Raw genomic sequence first — 18,249 nt, forward strand, 5'->3', positions numbered from 1 at the left:
AGGTGACGACAGGGCCCTCACACCAGAGCAGGGTCAACGCTGACCAGCAGCCCTTCCTGTTGGAGAGAGCCGGGTGGAGCTGGTGCCCCAGACTGGTGCCAGCCAAGCAGAGTGGATCCTCCTTAGCACCCCGAGCCAGCAGCTGGCCTGTGTCTGCGCTTCTGCTGGAAAACTGTCAGGAAACATTCCAACTCAGACTCCACAACGTAAGGCTGGCTTCATGTCACCTCTCATTTATTAATTCAGTCTGTTCTAAGTTGTACAGTTTCGAAAATAACAAAACCAAAGCCAAAAGCCCAGGAATATTTACACTCTCTCATGTAGTGAGGTCAGTCTATGCTGTCGCACAGGTCGGTTACGCTTGGTACCACAAGATGTTCGTAATTTAGACAAAATCGGACAGATTAACAATTATATGTACAGTAAAATAGAAGGGGAAGTCATTCAAGTATCAAAATACAGAGACAAAGATTAAATAACATTTTATTACAATTCAGTCCCATTGCCACACCGTTAGAGACAACACTTTGTGAACTGCGTCTGACAGTCGTCCTGCAGGCCTGGGCACCCCCGACACGGGCTGAGGGCAGACTGGCCTGCTTAGCCCCAGGCTTCTCGAGGGACTCCCCAGAGCTGCAGCTGGAGGCCCTGGAGGGGTGTGAGCATCACAGAGGCAGAGCCTGTCTGGAAGGAAGCCCCGCTCACTCGGAGCAGCTGCGAGGAGGAGGGCGGACCAGAGAGCACCCCCATCTCCAGTCCTGCCTGAAGGGCCTGCTCGGTTCAGAACGGGGCTGTGTTTGCGTGCAGAAGCGAGGCTTCTCCGTGTGAAGCCTGTCCTCAATGTTATAATATTTCTTTCTAGGGAAGGGAGAGTACCTGTCCCAGAGGAGGAGTAAAAAAGATCTAGCCCCTCCCTTTTTGACTACTGAGAAATAAACCAATCTCAAAATCCAGAGCAGATTAGCCAAGGCTTTCCAATATGAAAACACCCTGAATAAATAAAGAAGATATAGCAGCTTCAAGAGGAGGAGACACCTACCTAGAACATAAAAACAAAAACAAAAAACAGCTTGAGGAACTCATCGTAGTGTCTACAGTTTTCTTTATGGATCCACCACCCACCACGAGGGGCCTACTTAGAGGAGACCCGCCTTCCTCAGGAGGAAGAGGGCACAGCACATGTGCTGTGGCTGGACCCACGGTCTCCCCACCCAGCTTGGGCTCCTTGTCCATCCCTGGAAGAAGGAGAGGCTGAATACTGCACAGTAGAACCGTCAGGCCCTGGCAGCAGGACACGAAGTCAGACTTCCGGTGTTGAGGTCTTTGTTTAGTACCGAAAGGGCAGGACCACCTGTCTCCAGCCCAGAGTAAGGGCGACCCCCTGGGCCTGTGGTGTGGACGGTGCAGGGAACCCACCAGGCCCGCACCCCCTGCCCCCGGAGCTCTCGGCCGGGGGGTGGGGTGCTGCCAAGGCCTTGGACCTACTGACCCCAGGACCGACTGCACCGTGCCTGCAAAGCGGGGGGCCTGCTTGGGGAGGAAAGGCTCTGCTCTGGGAGCTGCTAGACACGCAGCTGACCTGGTCCAGCCGCAAGGAACGAGATCCTCCCATTCTACTGCCTCCAGGAGCAGCGACGCAACCAAAGGTGCAAAGCAAAGCCGGCCAGCAGGATGGCTCAGGCAGCGGCACTGCCGGCCCTGGAGGCCACACTGGGGGAGCAAACTGCCTCCGCGCCCAGCCCTCTCCGCCCTCAGAGCCTGGGGTGAGCCAAGAGCTGAAAGGAGGACAGTCAGACCAAAGTGAGTACTAATCACACACACCTGATTAGATAAATCACACACCTGCAGGCAGCCGCCTCAGCTGACCTACCCGTTAATGCCCAAGACAAACACAGCTGCTTCCTCTCCTTTCTGATCTGACTCGTCCGGCCTGAGGTCACTGGAGGGCCCGTGGCCTGCAGCCCAGGGCGGTGTTCTGACCACGGCGGCCCGGGACCTGCTTGTCCTCTGCCCGGCCCGCCGCGGACGGAGTGGAAGCCGCCGCAGCCGTGCTCGGCTCCGGGCGGGGACGAGAAACCGCGTGTGCGGCTCAGAAAGGAGTGGGCTGTCGGGCCACTAGGGTCACCCAGCGTCTCCTCTCGGAGCTGCCCAAGAGCGCTCACGCCCCGGCCTGAGGACAGAGGCCCACTACCCTCGGACCGTATGGCCACTGCTCTAAAGATTGGCAGTTTAACCTAGAGGTTTGAGCCAAGTGTTAAAAGCTAATTTTATAAAAAAAATTTTTTCTATTAAAAAACGTTTTCTGGACAAGTCACTTCTAGGGTCTCTGGAGTCCCAGTCTCATCTGCTAGAGGCTGGAGGGCTGTTCGGCACCGGGGCAGGGCTCCCTCCACGAGGCCTGGAGGCTGGCCCGGGCCCACAGCCGGGAGGAGTCCTGCGGGCAGAGGTGGGCCTGGGTCTCCAATGCAGGTGAGGCGGCGGTGGCAGCGGCGGTGGCAGGAGCCTGTGCTCCGCACGGCTGTTTCTGCATCACAGTCGGTTCCTCGGTGGCTCAGCTTGGCAGAAGCAAACACAACGGGGGGAGGAAAAGATTAACCAAAGGGGCTGCACACAGTGGAGGAGACGGAGAGGAAACAGGGAGGCAGAACAGAAGGCCCCTCGCGGCCTCCCCGAGCACCCTCCGTGGCTCAGGCATCTGCTCGGAAGGCACGAGGGCAGGAGGCAGGAGACCCACCTCGGCTTGTCCACTGGGTTTCGGCTCTAAAGGAACCGCCGCCACTGAGCGGCGGTGCTCCCGGGTCGCGCTCCGTGCTGTGCTTCCCCCCAGTGGAACCGCGGCTCTCCCCCAGCAAGGGCGCCGGGCCTCCACAGCCTCCGCGCCGCCTTCCCCGCTGCTGACCGCCCTGATCCCCACACCACGGAGAAGCTCCAGCAAGCACTGCCCCGCCCAGGTCACCGCCCTCGAGCGGCGCCGTCCTGAGGCGAAGAGATGCAGGGCACTGACCCCCTCCTGCGGGTCCCACAGGGCGGCCTTCCTCTTCCGCCTGTCACTCCCCGGCCAAGGCGTGAGGAGCCATCCCACTCCACGCAGCTTAAGACCCCCGAGACACAGACTCCAGGTGCGTGGAGCCAGCCTGTGGGTGTCCCAGGCTTTGAAGCCAGGCATGTGCCCCAGGGCCCTCACAGCGGGCTGACCCCGGCCCAGCCGCAGCGCTGAGCTGAGGGTCTCAGGGCAGGAAGACAGGCCGCAGGCCAGCACGAACAGCGTGCAGGGGCTCTGGCCCCAGGCGGTCACAGTGGCTGGTTGTCGCGGGAGAGGCGTGGCGAGCTCTTGGCAGCATGAGACTCAAGCTGGGGGAGGAGCCGGAAGGGAGCCCCGCCCCGTCGGGGGGGGCCGCTGCCCGGAGACGGCCTCCCTCGGGATCCAGCATGCCGCCCTCCCGCTGCCCAACCTCAAAGGCAACTCGCCCCTCGCCAAGCCATCCTCAACCAAGGCGGGGTTCACAGTGTCCGGTGGCGGGGCGGGGGTGGGTGGGGGGGGGGGGGGGGGGTGTGTGTGAGCTGACGCGGGAGGGGAGGCCTGGGGCGGGTATAGGGCCTTGGCCTCAGTGGGTGGAAGGAGAGCTGAGAAGAGCAGAGAGGCGCCGGAAGGCACGTGAGACTAGTGGAGGCGGGGCGGGTGCTTAGAAGATAGTGGTCTCGTACTTGGTGCTGAGGCTCCGCTTAGAGTCTGGCTTGGGGTCCACGACCCAGGAGACGCTGGCGTGGGACTGGGCGTCGGGGTCCGTGTCAGGAGGCTCCAGCTGCCAAGGAGGAGGGGGCAGGGTCAGAGGGGCCACACTGGCATCCGTGTCCCCGGGAGTGCCCTGTTCTCCGCCAGAGAGCCGGCTCTCGGGGTGGGGAGCAGGAGGGGCACCTCGCAGAAGCGTCCCAGGAGGCTGTCTCCCGGGGGCGTGGAACAGCTGGGGTCCCTGGGCGGTTCCTGGCACAGGAAGCGGGGAAGGGGTTGGAAAACCCAAACCGTGGGGCCAGAGAGCTCCCCGGGGCAAGACCACAGCGGGCACCCTGACCTCTGGAGAGAGGAGGACACACAGCAGAGAGACAGGCCACAGCACAGAGGGGGGTGCAGGGCAGCTCAGGGAAGACGGGCACACGGGTCGGGGGGCGCCAGAGTCTCCAGGAGCTCACGGTCCCGCGGGGAGACTGACACACACAGCAGGTGTAGAGACCTTGACTCCAGGACTAACAGACGGCAGCGGGAGGTACGAAGGACGGTGGGCGGGGCGGGTGTGACAGGGACAACAGCGACTGTCAGGGGACGGCGGCACCTGAGGCGCGGAGCGAAGCAGACAGACACGGGCAGGGTCACAGCCGCACCAGACCCTCCACCCCGCTCCTCCCGGGGCCCTGGGCCCCGAGGCCCACGTACCGCTGACTTCCTCACGCCCACCCGGGGCTTCGGCACCGGCTTGGAAGATCTGGTCTCGATCACCTCAACGGCAGAGGCCCCCATCGGCCTGGACTTCTGGGCCTGCAGGGCCAGCTGGTAGGCCACCTCGAATGCTTGGCCCAGCGTCAGGATGATCTCATAGGTCAGGTTCTGGGAGGAGGCAGGGCACAGGGTGAAAGGAGGGAGCGGGGAGCACCGCCCTGATGCTCCCCTGACCCCCCGGGACCCACACAGGCTGGGCAGCAGCACAGAGGTGCAGGGAAGGGCTGCACTGGAAGTGATGTGTGTCCCGAGGAACAGTCTGAACAAAGCGCACACTTGGTTTCCTTGTGGGTGATTCCACTCGAGAGATGAGCCCTGGGGGTCCCTGTGGCTTCAGGGCGTGGTGCCCAGAAATGACAGGGAAGGTGAGCTGTAGGAACTGGGCCGGGCACCTTCTGGGGGACTTCCTCTTTAGAACAAGCCCTGAAATAGTTATACTCTGTCCTGCTGTGCAGGTGTGGAGCAGGGAGGGGAGTTCCTAGCTCACAAGCCAGCGTGTGTCAAAGCCCAGAGGCCGTGGCCGGGCCCAGAGCACCAACAGAGGTCCTGGGTGGGGCCCTGAAGACCTGGGGGCAGCAGGCCTGGCACAGCCCCCGTCTCGGGGCCGCCACCCGGGTCACGCGTCCACTCCCCAGGGGCAGCGGGCAAACACCTCCCGTCAGCCCAGCAGCACCAGGGCGCAGCCCAAGCTGGGCTCTGGGGGAAGGAGACTCCCTGTTGGTGGAGGGCTTTTCAGGAAGACGGCCCCGCGGGAGAGTCAGCCACAGCCAGGGGAGGTGCAGCCCTGGCCTGGGAACACACGCGTGGCCAGAAGCAGGGCAAGTGCTGTCACTAGAACCCTGGGCGAGCCGCTGTGCTGCTCTGTGCGCCGGGCGTTCGCTCCTGACAGGCGCGGCTCCGTGCCCGCCAGGTGCCAGCACCCAGTGTGCGGGCCGCATGGCCTCCACCTACCACATCCACCGTGCTGAAGACGTGGCAGTAATGGTGGCCAGTCTGCAGGTCCTTGGTGACGTAGGCAAAGGCGCACAGGTCCTCTGGGTCCTGAGCCGCGCAGGAAATGTTCCGGATCTCGTGCTCGGCGATGACGTTCTGCGGAGAAAGCAGCTCTGCAGTGCCCCGTCACCAGCACTACTTTTCTGTCCCAGCCCAGGGCGTTGGCCAAACGCCACTTCCTCATCTGCTCTCTGGGGGCGAGGGGGTTGAGGGTGGCGCCTAATCTCCTCTGATTTAGGTTTGGGGTCTCCACCCCTGTCCACAGCAGCCGAGGGAGTAAATGTTCACATCCAGCCCCCTCCTGCCCTCTAGGGCCCGAGCGTGGGGCCTGGGGGTGTCCTGCGCTCTCTAAGGCCTGTGGGCAGCGAAGGGGCCAGTGGAGCCCACGCTGAGGAAGACAAGCTGTCCCCTGGGACCCAGGTAAGGGGGTGCGTGAGAGACTGACACGGGCCAGGGGCGGAGGTGGGAACAGGCGGGGAGGTTCTGAGGAAGGCACCCTGCTGGCAGGGGTGAGGGACGGGAGAGGGACACACCTTGTTGGAGGCATCGATGAACTTGACCCCTTTGTACGTGATGGACAGGACGATGGTGGGGATCTTCCTCATGTGCTCCGTGGATTTCTACAGTGAATGGAAGGCCTGTCAACGCTGCTCCTCAGGGCGGGGTCCCGCAACTGCAGCTCACGCCACCATCCGCTGCCTGCCGTCCTGGCCGCGCCCAGTACCCCACCGCCCGCGACAGCCTACCCGCATCTTGGCACAGGCGTCTTGTGTGGACTCTGTCCCTCGCAGATCTTTGATCAACATGGAGCCCAGATACTGTGGGAGCGAGCAGTGGGCACATTCAGCTGTCCGTGTCACCGTGCTGGGACCGCCCAGCCGATCTGGGCCCTCTCCCATGGCTCCTCTCCCCGCAATGCCGGACGGCTGAAGAGCTGAGAACAGCATGGGGCCCTGCGCTGGAGGTAGGGGTTACTCACGTTGGCTTCGTAACCGCAGGACTCGAAGATGAGTTTCTCCGGCTGGTGTTGCCAGCTCTGCACAGGGGCGTAGGGGGCGGCCAGGCTGGGGGGCCGGAGGGTCAGCTTGGCCTCTCGGTGCTCCTCCTGCAGAACATGAGGGGCCCCAGGTCAGCCTGCCGCTCTAGGGGCTCCCGAGCGCCCCACCTGGCTCTGGCCTGCCAGCCACCTCCGGGAGCTCCAGGGCAGAGGCAGACCAGCCCTTCAGATGGGCTGGGGCAGAGGCGAGGCGTGTCCAGGCTGAGAACAGGTAGGGAAGCCGGGACCTCAGCCACTCATCTGTGAGCAGCTCCACGTGGAAGGCTCTGTGGTGTCGGAGATGATCTGATCCTGGGGTAGTGGAGGGGCAAGGATGTCTCCGGATGTGCTTTATGGGGTCCTTGTGACAAGAGTCAGGGTGCAGGGGGGTGGGAGGCCACCGTGGGCCAGATGATGGGGTCCTCAACTAGGGCACAGGTGGAAGGCATGGGGACGAAGGGAAATTCAGGACTCCCAGCAAAATGGAAAGTCTTGATACAGAGTCACTAAGACTGCCAGACAACATGCTTTTTGAATCTTGTAAAATTCAGTTGTGCTGGTGCAAAGGTGCGGGGACTCCTCAGAGGCCAGAACTGAGACGAGTGCGTCACAAGAAGCGGGTCAGAGACACGGAGCAAAGGCTCGCCCTGTGGGGGACGCAGGCCAGGCCACAGCTAGGGGGCGGGATGAAGCCTGCAGCCTGCGCCAGGCAGGGGGAACCCTGTCCTGCCGGGAGGGGTGCAGGGACCCCGTCTGGGCCCCCCGCTCACCTGGATTCTGAAGCGCTCTGCCCGAGAGGGCACCGCAGGCTCATGCAAGCTGTCGTGTGGCCTCCTGCCCGTGTCCCCAGGAGGCAGCAGCAGGTCAGCTGACCGCCCAGCACAGGAGTCGTTCTGGCTCAGTGGGGATGACGTCTGCGAGAACAGGTCCTGGCACTGCGGCAGAGAGAGCTGTGAGTCTGGGGACCGCCCGGCCGGGCCTCAGGCTGCCAATATTGGGGTCCAGCCCCAGGGGGTATCAGTGAGAAACCGGTATCGGGGCCTAGCTCCAGGGGAGAGTCGGTGAGAAAGGGCAGGAGCTGGGCATCAGGGGCCAGACTCCTCCGTCCAGAAAGCCCTGACAACCGGGCCCTGTAGGTGGGCAGCCAGTCCCGAGCATAGCCTGCAGCCCAGAGCGCGCAGGGAAGAGGGGTGGTTGTAGGGCGGGGAAGTGCGCTCCACCTTCTCAAAGAGAAAACTGTCTGGCACAGCTGATCGCAGGTCCCAGGGATGCGTGACTCAATCTCAGGGTCCCTCCTGAGAAGACACTGTGCTCCCGATAGGCACCGTGTCTCCTTGGTTTCCATGTCTGAATGTTAGCGGAGCATCTGGCCTTGGAACCAGCCTGGGCCCTGACTTCCTCATGTGTGAAAGGGTGAAACCATGCCCACTTTGAGGCTGAGACTCTAGCCCAGGGCCCACCCACTGCCCACCAGCAACCCTGCAGGTCTGCGGAGAGTCATCCTGAACCACAGGCTCACAGTCTAACCTGAGTCAGAAATTACCTGTATTGAGCAACAAAACATCTGTGAGGTTTTAAAAATCACAGAAAAAAAAATAAAAAATAAAAAATAAAAATCACAGAGATTTCCTTAAGAAACGGAGGAAGGCCCAGCCCTGCTGTGTTCCAGGCTTTGTCTCCGGCTCATGTCAAACCACCCGAGGGGACTCCAATCCCCATTCAGACATGGCCCTAGCCGTTTGGGATTCGGATATTTGTTTTCCTGACTTTCCCAACACTTGACCCCAACACTGGGAGGAGAGGGATCAGCTCAGCTGCTCCTTTCCTACAGAGGTGACACTGTCTCTGAGAAATTCCTAAAGGATTCTTTTCAATTCCTAAAGCACACACGCCTCCCTCTCCACCCACCCCACTCACTCTCAGCTGGGAGAACCGTGGGGGCTTCTGGGGTGGCTCCTCGTAGGGTCTGTCCGCCAGGGAGGCAATGATGCGCTTGCGATGGCCGAGCAGGTGCACCTTCAGGACCTGGGGGGGCGGGGCGGGGAGTGGTCAGGGGACGCCTGGGCCCCCAGCCCCGCCACAGGGCAGCCAGGGACACTGATGGCTCAGGACTGACCCGCCGGGCTTGAGCAGAACCGCACTCACGTTGACAAGCTCCAGCTCCCAGAGGTTCTTCACAGCGTCAGTGGAGCTGTAGCCACTCGACAGGAAGGACTGGACGTAGTCCTGAAGCCCCAGCGAGCCCAGCCAGGAGGGCACTGACGCGGGGCTAGTCCCGCCGCAGCCCAGCGCCTTCACCTGTGCAGTGAGGACAGGAGGCAGGCCTGACGAGGACCGCAGGGACCCCGGGCACGTGAGACCGCCTTGGAGGCTGGGGTAGGGGTTGAATGGCGCCTGAGGACCATCAAGGGCCTATGGGCTCAGCACCCGGGTGCCTCGGCCCACACAGCCATCTCCGCCTCAGCTCTGGCCTCACCTGGGACCACCCGGGCACCCCAGGTCTGCTGAATCAGGGCCCAGCTGAGGCGGGAAATCAGTTAGAAAGGCAGGTGCCCTGTCAGGTGAGGCCAGATGGGGAGGACGGTCTGTGAGGCCCCTTCTAAGCCCAACACAGTCACGGACCTGGCGGGACAAGGAGATGGTGTGCGTCTGTGGGGCGGGTGCTGGCCTCCCTGCTGGGACTCGTCTGTGCGTCCTCAGACCTTGGCAGAAGGGACCAGGGGACTCTGCGCCAGCAGAGCTGAAGAGAGGCTCGGGCCTACCGCCCACAGCCCCCCAGGCAAAGACCGCTTCCTGTGCTGCCTCGCACCCTGGGCCTTGGGGGGAGGGCTTGGCCTCCAGGTGATGGGCCACGCCTGCGGGCACCAGGCTCCATGCCAGACGACCTGTTCCTGAGGCCAGACTAGGTGTGCACTGTCCCTGGGGCTCCCAGGATGGGGCACACCCCCCTTGGTGGCCCCCAAGCCCGCCCTGCCCCTCGCTGAGGCCGAGGCGCTGCGGGTGGCACCTTGGGCAGGGACCGTGCGGCCTGGAGCAGCTTCCGCCTGTGCTGCGCATCACTGATGCCGATTTCCCGCAGGTCCTGATCTTCCATCACGTTAGGCCCCTGAGAGCAGAAAAGAGAACGTGAGGGTCTCCTGCATGAGGCTGTGAGGCCAGCCTGTTATGGCTCCTTGCCAAGTTCTTCTTCACCACCAGCACCACCAGGGCGTGAGCCCCGGGGCGCCCTGCGAGGCCAGGCTGGGCTACATTGGGCCTTGTATAGCAGGAAGACAAACCTGCCCGGCTGCCCACCTGTCCTGAGCGGCTCCAGGGCGCTGACCCGGGCCACAGCAGGCAGCGCACAGGCCCTCGCCCACCTGAGCCCCTGTGCATTTACCTGGGGGGTAGATCTGACAACTCCCCGAGGTGATCGTATCCGACTCTTTGCAACCTCATGGACCCAGGTCTCCCACACTGCAGGTGGATTCTTTTCCAGCTGAGCCCCAAGGGAGGCCCTCCCCCCAAGGTGAAGAACAGGATTAATTTCCAGATTCCTTACAGATATGATTTTGTGATTTTAGGTTAAAACAGCCACCCTGGGTGGGTGGCAGGGGCAGGCACCCAAGGAGAGGAGTCTCAGGGAGGAGAGGAGTCTCAAAGCGGAGACCTGCCTGGGAGCAGAGGGAGGGGCAGTGGGGCTGACACGGAGGGTGGCTGGTGTTTGCCGCATCCTTGCTGTGTGACAGGGACCAGGAGCTTTCACGTGCACCTGCCCACTTCAGGCTCACAGCCCTGCGTTAGGTTCTGTTTGCATCCCCATTTTACAGAGAAGGAAACTGAGGCACACAGAGGTCAGAAACACATCCAAAGTCACACACCTCGTGGTGGGGCTAGGATCTGAGATGGTCTGACTGCACTCACCACTCCTAACCCCTATCGTGCTGTCTTTAATTACTCACAGTGGTGTCATAAGATAGGTGTTTTTTTTTCAGATTATGATATATGAAAAGTCATGCGCTCTGCCTGTCTCTCGGCTACAGAGCCCCAGCCCCCAAGAGCAACGGCCCCCACTTTCCCGGATGTCCCTGCAGACCCCAGCTGGGCACGGACACATGCACACTTGACTCCTGCATGAGGGCGATTCCTGTACACACATCCATAATGACTTAGTATATACAGGAGATCACTCTGCATCAGTGTCTGGGGACCTGTCCTTTCTTTTAAAGGGGCATCATCATCGAGGTCATGGATGATTATACATTTATTAAACAATATTATAGATTTTTACACCAGTTCTGTGTTGAAGGATGACTGCTTCCAATTTCTGCTTTTACAAGTGGTGCTGCACAAACCCCCCTCTATGTGCATCGTTCTATGGTGGTTATCAAGAAGAGAGACTGCTGCCAAACCATTCTCGAGAAAGAAGAACAAAGCTGGAGGTATCACTCCCTGTCTTCAGACCATACTACAAAATTGCAGTAATCAAAACAGTATGGCTCTGGCACAAAAACAGATGCGTAGATTGATGGAACAGAACAGAGCACCCAGAAATAAACCCACACTTATATGGTCACGTAATCTGTGGCAAAGGAGGCAAGAATATACAGTGGGGAAAAGACAACCTCTTCAATAAATGGTCCAAAAAACTGGACAGCTACCTGCAAAATAATCAAAACTGTTGTTCCACTTTCTCATACCATATACAAAAATGAAATTTAAAATGGATTAAAGACTCAAATGTAATAAGACCTGAAACCATAAAACTCCCAGAAAACATAAGGAGTACACTCTGACATCAGACTTAGCCATATTTTTTACATCTGTCTTCTCGAAACAAAAGCAAAAATAAACAAATTGGACTATATCAAACTGAAAAACTTTCAGACAGTGAAAGAAACTATCAACAAAATGAAAGGGCACTCTACTGAATGGGAGAAGATATTTGCAAACAATGTATCAGATAAAGGTTGTTAATATCCAAAACATACAAAGAACTCATATAATCAATATTTAAAAAAACAAATAATCTGATTGGAAAATTTTCTATTCAGATCCTCTACTCATTTTTTAACAACATACAGATGACCGAGAGACACATGAAAAGATGCTCAACATCACTAATTGTTAGGAAAATGCAAATTAAAACCACAGTGAGATATCACTTTACACCTGTCAGAATGGCTATTATCAAAAAGACAACAAATAAGTATTGGCAAGGATGTGGACAAAAGGGAAAACTCATGCACTGCTGGTGAGACTCTAAATCGGTGCACTGACAGACGAGTACTGTGGTGTACACACACGGAGGAATAATACTCAGCCAAAAAAAAAAAAAAAGAATGGGACTTCCCTGGTGGTTCAGTGGTTAAAAGAATTCTCCTGCAAATGCACACAGGTTTGATTCCTGGTCTGGGAAGATGCCACACACCGGAGGGCAAGTAAGCCTGTGCGCCACAACTACTGAGCCTGTGCTCTGGGGACCCTGAACCATGACTGCTGCAGCCTGGGTGCCCCACAGGCCGTACCCCACACAGAGAGAGTAGCCCCCTTTCCACAACTGGAGAAAGCCTGGGCACCGCAACCACCAACCAGCACAGCCAAAATAAATGAAACCATACTTTAAAAAAAAGAATGGTATCTTGGCATTTGTGACAGTGTGGATGGGCTCCAGAGTGCATTATGCTGAAACAGACAAATATGGTATGATCTCACTTATATGTGGAATCTAAAAAATGAACAAGCAAACCAAAACGGAGGGAGACTCATAAAGCAAACAAACAGGTGGTTGCCAGAGGGGAATCATGACAGGTGGAGGGGAATGGGGAAAGGGGATCAAGAGGTACAGACCTCCAGTTACAAAATAAATAAGCCATGGGGATATAACATACAGCCTAAGGAATACGGTCAATAATATTGTAATAACTTCGCATGGTGACAGACGGTTACTAGACTTACTGTGATCATTTCATAATGTATCAGATGTCAAACCATTATGTAGTACACATGAAGCTAATATCACATGTCAACTATTATTTCTATTTTAAATGTTCAAAAAAGGGTATAAAAGAAATTGCTTGGGCAAGGGTATGTGTGTTTAGAAGGCTGACAGACATCTGTACTCTCGTTAGGGCAGCTGTTTGCAAATGGCTTCTCACTACGTGTCTTAACACAAGGTTGGCCCACTCGTAGGTGAGCTCAAGCATCTTTTCACATTTTATCTGTCAAGTACATTCACAGCACTTACTGCCCCCCTCCATCTGCGACATGCTTTGCACTTGCTGAACTACTGAATAATGGGGACTACTGTTATCCCATTTTATAGCTCAGGAAGCTGAGGCCCGGAGAGCACCAGTGACCCGTGGGGCCGAGTTCAGCCCAATGTTTGTGTCCATGCAGCTCTGGGCTGGGTGCTGGGTGCAGCCACAGCTGCTTCTTCAGGAATTACTTGATCCTGCGCTTGATCTGCAGGAACTCTTTACACAGTGAGGAAATTAACCCTTTAGCTACGAAGAGTCGGGCACGTGTCCTTCCTGTTTGTCGCTGCCTCTGAACTGTTGCGCTGGCTTTGTTCAGGCAGAACCTGTCTGCTCACACTGGAACACACCCACTTTTCTCATGGAGCTTCTCTAAAGTTCCATCAGGCTTAGAAAATCCTTTCTGGGATTTTTTATTTTTTTATTTTTTATTTTTTTTTCTGGGATTTTTTAAACATTTCTTCCACAGTTTTCCCCTGAAACTTCAGTTTCATTTTTTACAATCCAATCTTTAATCTACTTCAAATTTATTTTAACATAAGGTTTAACGGTCCACTTAATATTTTTTTTCCAGGCAGCAGATTGTCTATTTCTTGAATGAGCTATCTTTTCTCTACCAATGTGAAATGACTTCTGATGTGTCTTAAATTCCTGTTTCTAGGATTTTTTCCGGACTTTTTATTCTGTTGAGGTGGATATCATTTTTGCCCACTTTACAGAGAGATTAGTAAGTCGGGCCAGCTCATGCAGACCATTACCTGGTGGCTTCACCTGTGTGCCTAAGCTGCAGTGACTGCTGGTGTGGGAGCCTCCCGAGAGCCTGTACCTTGTGACAGAAATCTGGCCTCACAGAGGACAGGCCGTAAGCAAGACAGCTCTGAAGCCGGACTACTCTGCTCAGGCTGCAGGGCACACCCCTCTGCTGGGACCCTAGAGATCCCTGGGCCTGCAGAGAGTCCCCTGGGCCCTGGCACCACTCCACATCTGACCAGCTCCCAAGTCACCCCTGAATCCAACAGTTACCACGCCGAGTTCCTGTCGTCACTCTGGGCCCAAGTCTAGGGTGTGCTGGCGGGGAAAAGTGGGGGAGAGGGGGGCGGGCTTTCTGAGTGATGATGAAGGCCCCTCAGCGAGGACCTGAGAGTGAGCCTCTGAGCGGGCGGCACTGCAGCAATGCTCTGAAAACCCACTGCAACCCCGACGTTCCCTCAGAAGCCTTCACAAATGTTTAGGGTACCGCTAATACTGAACTGAAGCCTGACCACCAGGAAACCAGATCCAACTGGAAACAAGGCCATCATGGACCAGACCTCCAGGCAAGAGAATGGGGGCGGATGCAGCTTTGAGGAGAAAGAGGCAGATGTCCCAAACAAAAGGACGTGACGGCAAGTCAGAGCAAATAGCTGCCGGAGCACGCCTTGAGCACAGCACAGGGTCCTGAGTTCCTAAACCTGCCATGTCTACATTCTGTGGGATTAGTTTGTGTGGTGGCTATCAGGCCCCCAAATCCTCGAAGACAGGAAACATTCTGGAAGTTACTCCACTCTCCTGGCTGAGGAAGAAACTTTTCCACAAGGTTTATGGGGAAAGGGGACCTCCTACTTTGTTTAGCTCCTGCCACACTAATGCTGACCAAGAGCTGACTATATGCCAGTCCATGTTCCCAGTTCCCAGTGAGCGAACAGTTAGGGAGCTAACTGAGCAGAACGGCTCACTGGCCTAATAAGCATTTCAATGAACAGAGATTTCCTGAGATTTTAATAAAGTTTCCAAGTCTAAGTGAATCTGAAGCACAACTGCTGACGCTTGGCTTGGTTGGGTTCTGTCCCTAAGGGAGAGGGGACAGGCGGGAGCAACGTCCTGTTGCCTCCTCCTGGAGAGGCGTGTGCATGCAGCGTTCCAGCTTGTGGAAAGGCAGGCTAGGAGATGGCACACCTGGGCTCTGCCCACCTTGCCCCACCACGGCCAGTGTCAGCCCTGGCAGGACTTGACCTCTGCTCCAACAAAGGCCTGTGAGTTCTGACGGGAGAGGGCCCGCTGGGCAGAGCTGCACTAGACTGGATTCCTTGGGAGGGGTTTTGTCCCTCAGCAGTGGTTCCAGACTCTCCACTTGGCCCGCCCCCTCCAGCCTAATTTCCATATTCTGTATGGCCTCTCGCTCTCCCCTCAGACAATCATTCAGCCATTTCTCCTGCCGGGAGTCATTAAAAAAAAACAAAAAAACACAAAGGCTGAAACCTCTTCTCTTGGGGGAGAAAGAATGAGACCGAGCTACTGTCCCCAGCCTGACTGGGCCTCCAGAGAAAAGCCCCCTCCCTACCCCACCCCAGTCTTTCTTGGGCCTCGAGGAACCGGGACAGTGGGAAGAGCTGTTCCAGAAGGATAAGTGTGCTGGGGTGAGGGGTGGGGGGCTCCCTCGATGCACACAGAATGTAGATGAAGACCTTAGGAGCAGATTTCTCAAATTAGGAGAGGGGAGGATGGAAGGATGAGGGAAGAGCCGGCTGAGTGTGCTGAGCGGCTGACGGTCACCACACCCCTGGCTGTACTGATCTGTGGGGCCTGCCTGAGCTGCTAAGAAGGCTCCTTAACACCTGAGCAGCTAGGTCAGCAACCACATCATTGGGGCCCCCGGCCTCCACCAGAGCCACTGGGCACCAAGGGGGTAGCTAAGTGCTTCCTTGGGCCCTGGCTGGTTCAATGTGATACTTATGCTTTCTCTGCCTTCCAGGACTTTGTAGATTTCCACTGGGCCTTGCTTCAATCTCTCCCTCGTATTAAAGGAGAAAAAAATTTTTCTCTAAGTAGAAAAGTTTTAAGTTTATTTTTGAAAATTCTGAAAATAAAAAAGGATAAAGAAAAATGTAAAAGCCCCTTATAAATCCATTGCCTCTGGTGGGGGTGGGGGACCAAGGTTACCATTCGGGTGAAGTCTTCTAAGTGACAATATTTTGGCAAAATTGGGACGGTGGTCTATATATTATTTACTTAACCTGCCTTCTCACATGCTGACAAGCTTGCACACTGAACTGTCTGCCATGGACCCCCAAGGACTGCGTCCTCTCCAGGGCGCGCCCCATAATGCCGCCGCTGCCGGACACCTTGCCCCCGCTCCCACACGGTGTTCCACGGTCCCCAGGAGGGGCTGCTGGGGGCACAGTCATTTGGGCGCGGGGCGCTGAGCATGGACAGGACAGGACTCTGGTCTGAGCCAGGACCAGCTTCCCAGGCTGAGTGGCCACAGGCACACGGTGGTGGGTGGGCTGGGAGGGAGAGCGAGGAGAACACACGTCTTCCCCAAACCACAGCCCCAGACCGAGGGAGCTCGGGGAGCGGGGGGCTGGCCCAGGGAGAGTGGGGAGGACCACTGGGAGAAGGAAGAGGAAGCAAAGAGGGGCAGGGCTCTGCTGCTCACCTCTGTGGCCTACAAGCCTGACTAATGATGGAAAACAGAAGCCATGCTCCCTGAAGCATCATGTGTCCACTCATCCAGGGGTCAAGAGCTTCCTGTGCTCTACCCACTGGGCAAGGCAGCTGTGGTATAAAAGAGTAAGACCTGGGTTCTGGGCTTCCCTGGTGGTACAAGTAGCTGGGAATCTACTGTGCAGCGCGATCCCTGGTCCAGGAATGAAGATCTCACATGCTGCAGACAAACTAAACCTGTGTGCCACGACTCCTGAGCCCACACGCCCTAGAGCCCAAGCTCCACAGGAGAAGCCACTGCAACGAGAGGCCCGCTCACCCAAACTCGAGAGAAGCCCCCCTCACTGCTACTAGAAAAAGCCCGCACGGAGCAACATGACCCAGTGCAGCCAAAGAAGAACTGGGTTCAAATCCCTCACAAAGTCAGAACTTTATAAATAGGAACAAAGCCACCAGCCTGTGCAGGTTAAGTAATGAATTCCTGGTGCTGAGTGCTGACCTGCTGGCAGGAACCAGCACTCCGCAGCTCTTCCTGTGTGCGCCTGTTTGCTGCTGCCTGGCCTCACCGACCCCTGCCTCCCTGGGGCATGGTTACACGCCCAGTGACACTCCCGGGGTCCTGGGTGTGCTGTCCATGGAACCTGGGAGTTGAGACGGGCCTCAGGGACACCTGAGTCATGGCTGATGTCTGCCAGGGACACATGGGACTTCCCAGACTGACGCCGTTCCCAGCTCACGGGTGCCCTACAAAAAGCTTGCCATCCTTGGCAGCAGGAGCAGCTCAGCCTTGACCCCCATCCCACCCTGCCCAGCCCTGTCCTCAGCTGGAGAGACAGAACACCAAGGGTAACTGGGAGCAACTAGTTCTAAGATGAGGACGAAGCGCAAAAGCTACGAGATCCTAGATCTGGAGGCCAGAGGCTGTCTCCCCCGGTCAGTCTCCAGGGAGGGCTGTCAGGGATGGCTCTCTTCCCTGGTAGAGGGAAGCCACACCCCTGATGGCCCTGTTCTCCCAGGAAGGCCCCCAGGGCCCCCCTTCTCTGTTCCAGGAGCAGTCTCCTCCTGCCCATCTGCTGCCCATCAGCCCTGAATGTCTGCCCTGCCGAGGCCTTATCTGATGCCAAGATGCCACATAGTCACTTCAAGCCACCAGTGCAGGCCCAGGTCAGTGAGTCAAGGGGCCTGGATCCAAGACCACCCAAAGCAGGCTTCATTACCTTCCCACCTCACATTCTCACACTCGTCCATGGCCAGTCTCAGTGGCTGCTCTGGGTGACCACAGCTAACACTGTGCTGTCTTCAGAGCTTACGTGCATAAGGAAGCAGTGAAATGAGATCCTGTGGGACAGGGATGGGGCGGGGGGTACAGAGTAACCTGTCTGAAATCGTGCAGGGGACCTGGAGGAAACCCAGGTCTCCTGACTCCCAGCTGCTTCTCAGGGCAGGTGATTAGGCCCCATGTTTTCTCCTAAGCTTTTCCCTGTCCAGTTTCCTCAACTGTGACCTCAGCCAGCTGCCCGATGCCCTGGAGCTTCCCTGAGGGTGGAGGTCCCCAGGGCCTGAGCCCCACCAGCTCCTACCCCAGCCTCTTGTAGACCGGCCCTGACACAGAGTGCGGACGGAATGGTCTGCTGGCCCAGACGGCGCCTCGCACTGGCCGAGCCTGCTGGCTCCACCTGTGGTCCAGCCACGGCATCTGCCTGGGAGAGGGGGCTGCAGGGCACCAGAGAGCGAGGCGAGGGAGTTGCTCTGGGCCCAGGAGACCTGGCTTCTGCTTGAGGAGCAGCCTGGAGCGAGTGACACTCCTGGGGTCCTGGGTGTGCTGTCCATGGAACCTGGGAGTTGAGACGGGCCTCAGGGACACCGGAGTCATAGCTGATGTCTGCCAGGGACACATGGGCCCTACTGCTCTCCCGCTGCACTCCTGCACATGCACTCTGGGGGGTCGACTAACCGAACACAGAGACGTGCTGAGATGCCAGACACAGCCCCCAGTGGCTGCTCACCCGAAGATCCCAGACCCGGAAGCTACAGGACAGTATGTGTTCCCCACTCCAACTCCATCCTAA

The 18,249-nt window shown here is 57.4% G+C and overlaps 1 protein-coding gene across 4 annotated transcripts in view; it reads right to left on the reverse strand.

Annotated features, from left to right (window-relative positions):
* Positions 1-212: 212 nt before the first annotated feature.
* ANKS1A (ankyrin repeat and sterile alpha motif domain containing 1A) overlaps positions 213-18,249 on the reverse strand; it is a 168,744-nt gene continuing 150,707 nt past the window's right edge. For 3 of the 4 annotated variants that reach the window (XM_040249062.1, XM_040249060.1, XM_040249063.1), the window contains 10 exons: positions 9,529-9,627; positions 8,667-8,819; positions 8,439-8,546; positions 7,292-7,456; positions 6,465-6,590; positions 6,232-6,303; positions 6,019-6,105; positions 5,444-5,581; positions 4,430-4,600; positions 213-3,803 (listed from right to left, as the gene is read on the reverse strand). In XM_040249062.1, the coding sequence (XP_040104996.1) occupies positions 3,684-3,803; positions 4,430-4,600; positions 5,444-5,581; positions 6,019-6,105; positions 6,232-6,303; positions 6,465-6,590; positions 7,292-7,456; positions 8,439-8,546; positions 8,667-8,819; positions 9,529-9,627 (1,239 nt within the window). In that variant the 3' untranslated portion in view covers positions 213-3,683. The remainder of the gene's footprint in view (positions 3,804-4,429; positions 4,601-5,443; positions 5,582-6,018; positions 6,106-6,231; positions 6,304-6,464; positions 6,591-7,291; positions 7,457-8,438; positions 8,547-8,666; positions 8,820-9,528; positions 9,628-18,249) is intronic. The other variant, XM_040249061.1, reaches the window with a different exon arrangement.

The sequence above is a fragment of the Oryx dammah genome, unplaced genomic scaffold (genome assembly GCF_014754425.2).
Source record: "Oryx dammah isolate SB20612 unplaced genomic scaffold, SCBI_Odam_1.1 HiC_scaffold_11, whole genome shotgun sequence".
Classification (NCBI taxonomy): domain Eukaryota; kingdom Metazoa; phylum Chordata; class Mammalia; order Artiodactyla; family Bovidae; genus Oryx; species Oryx dammah.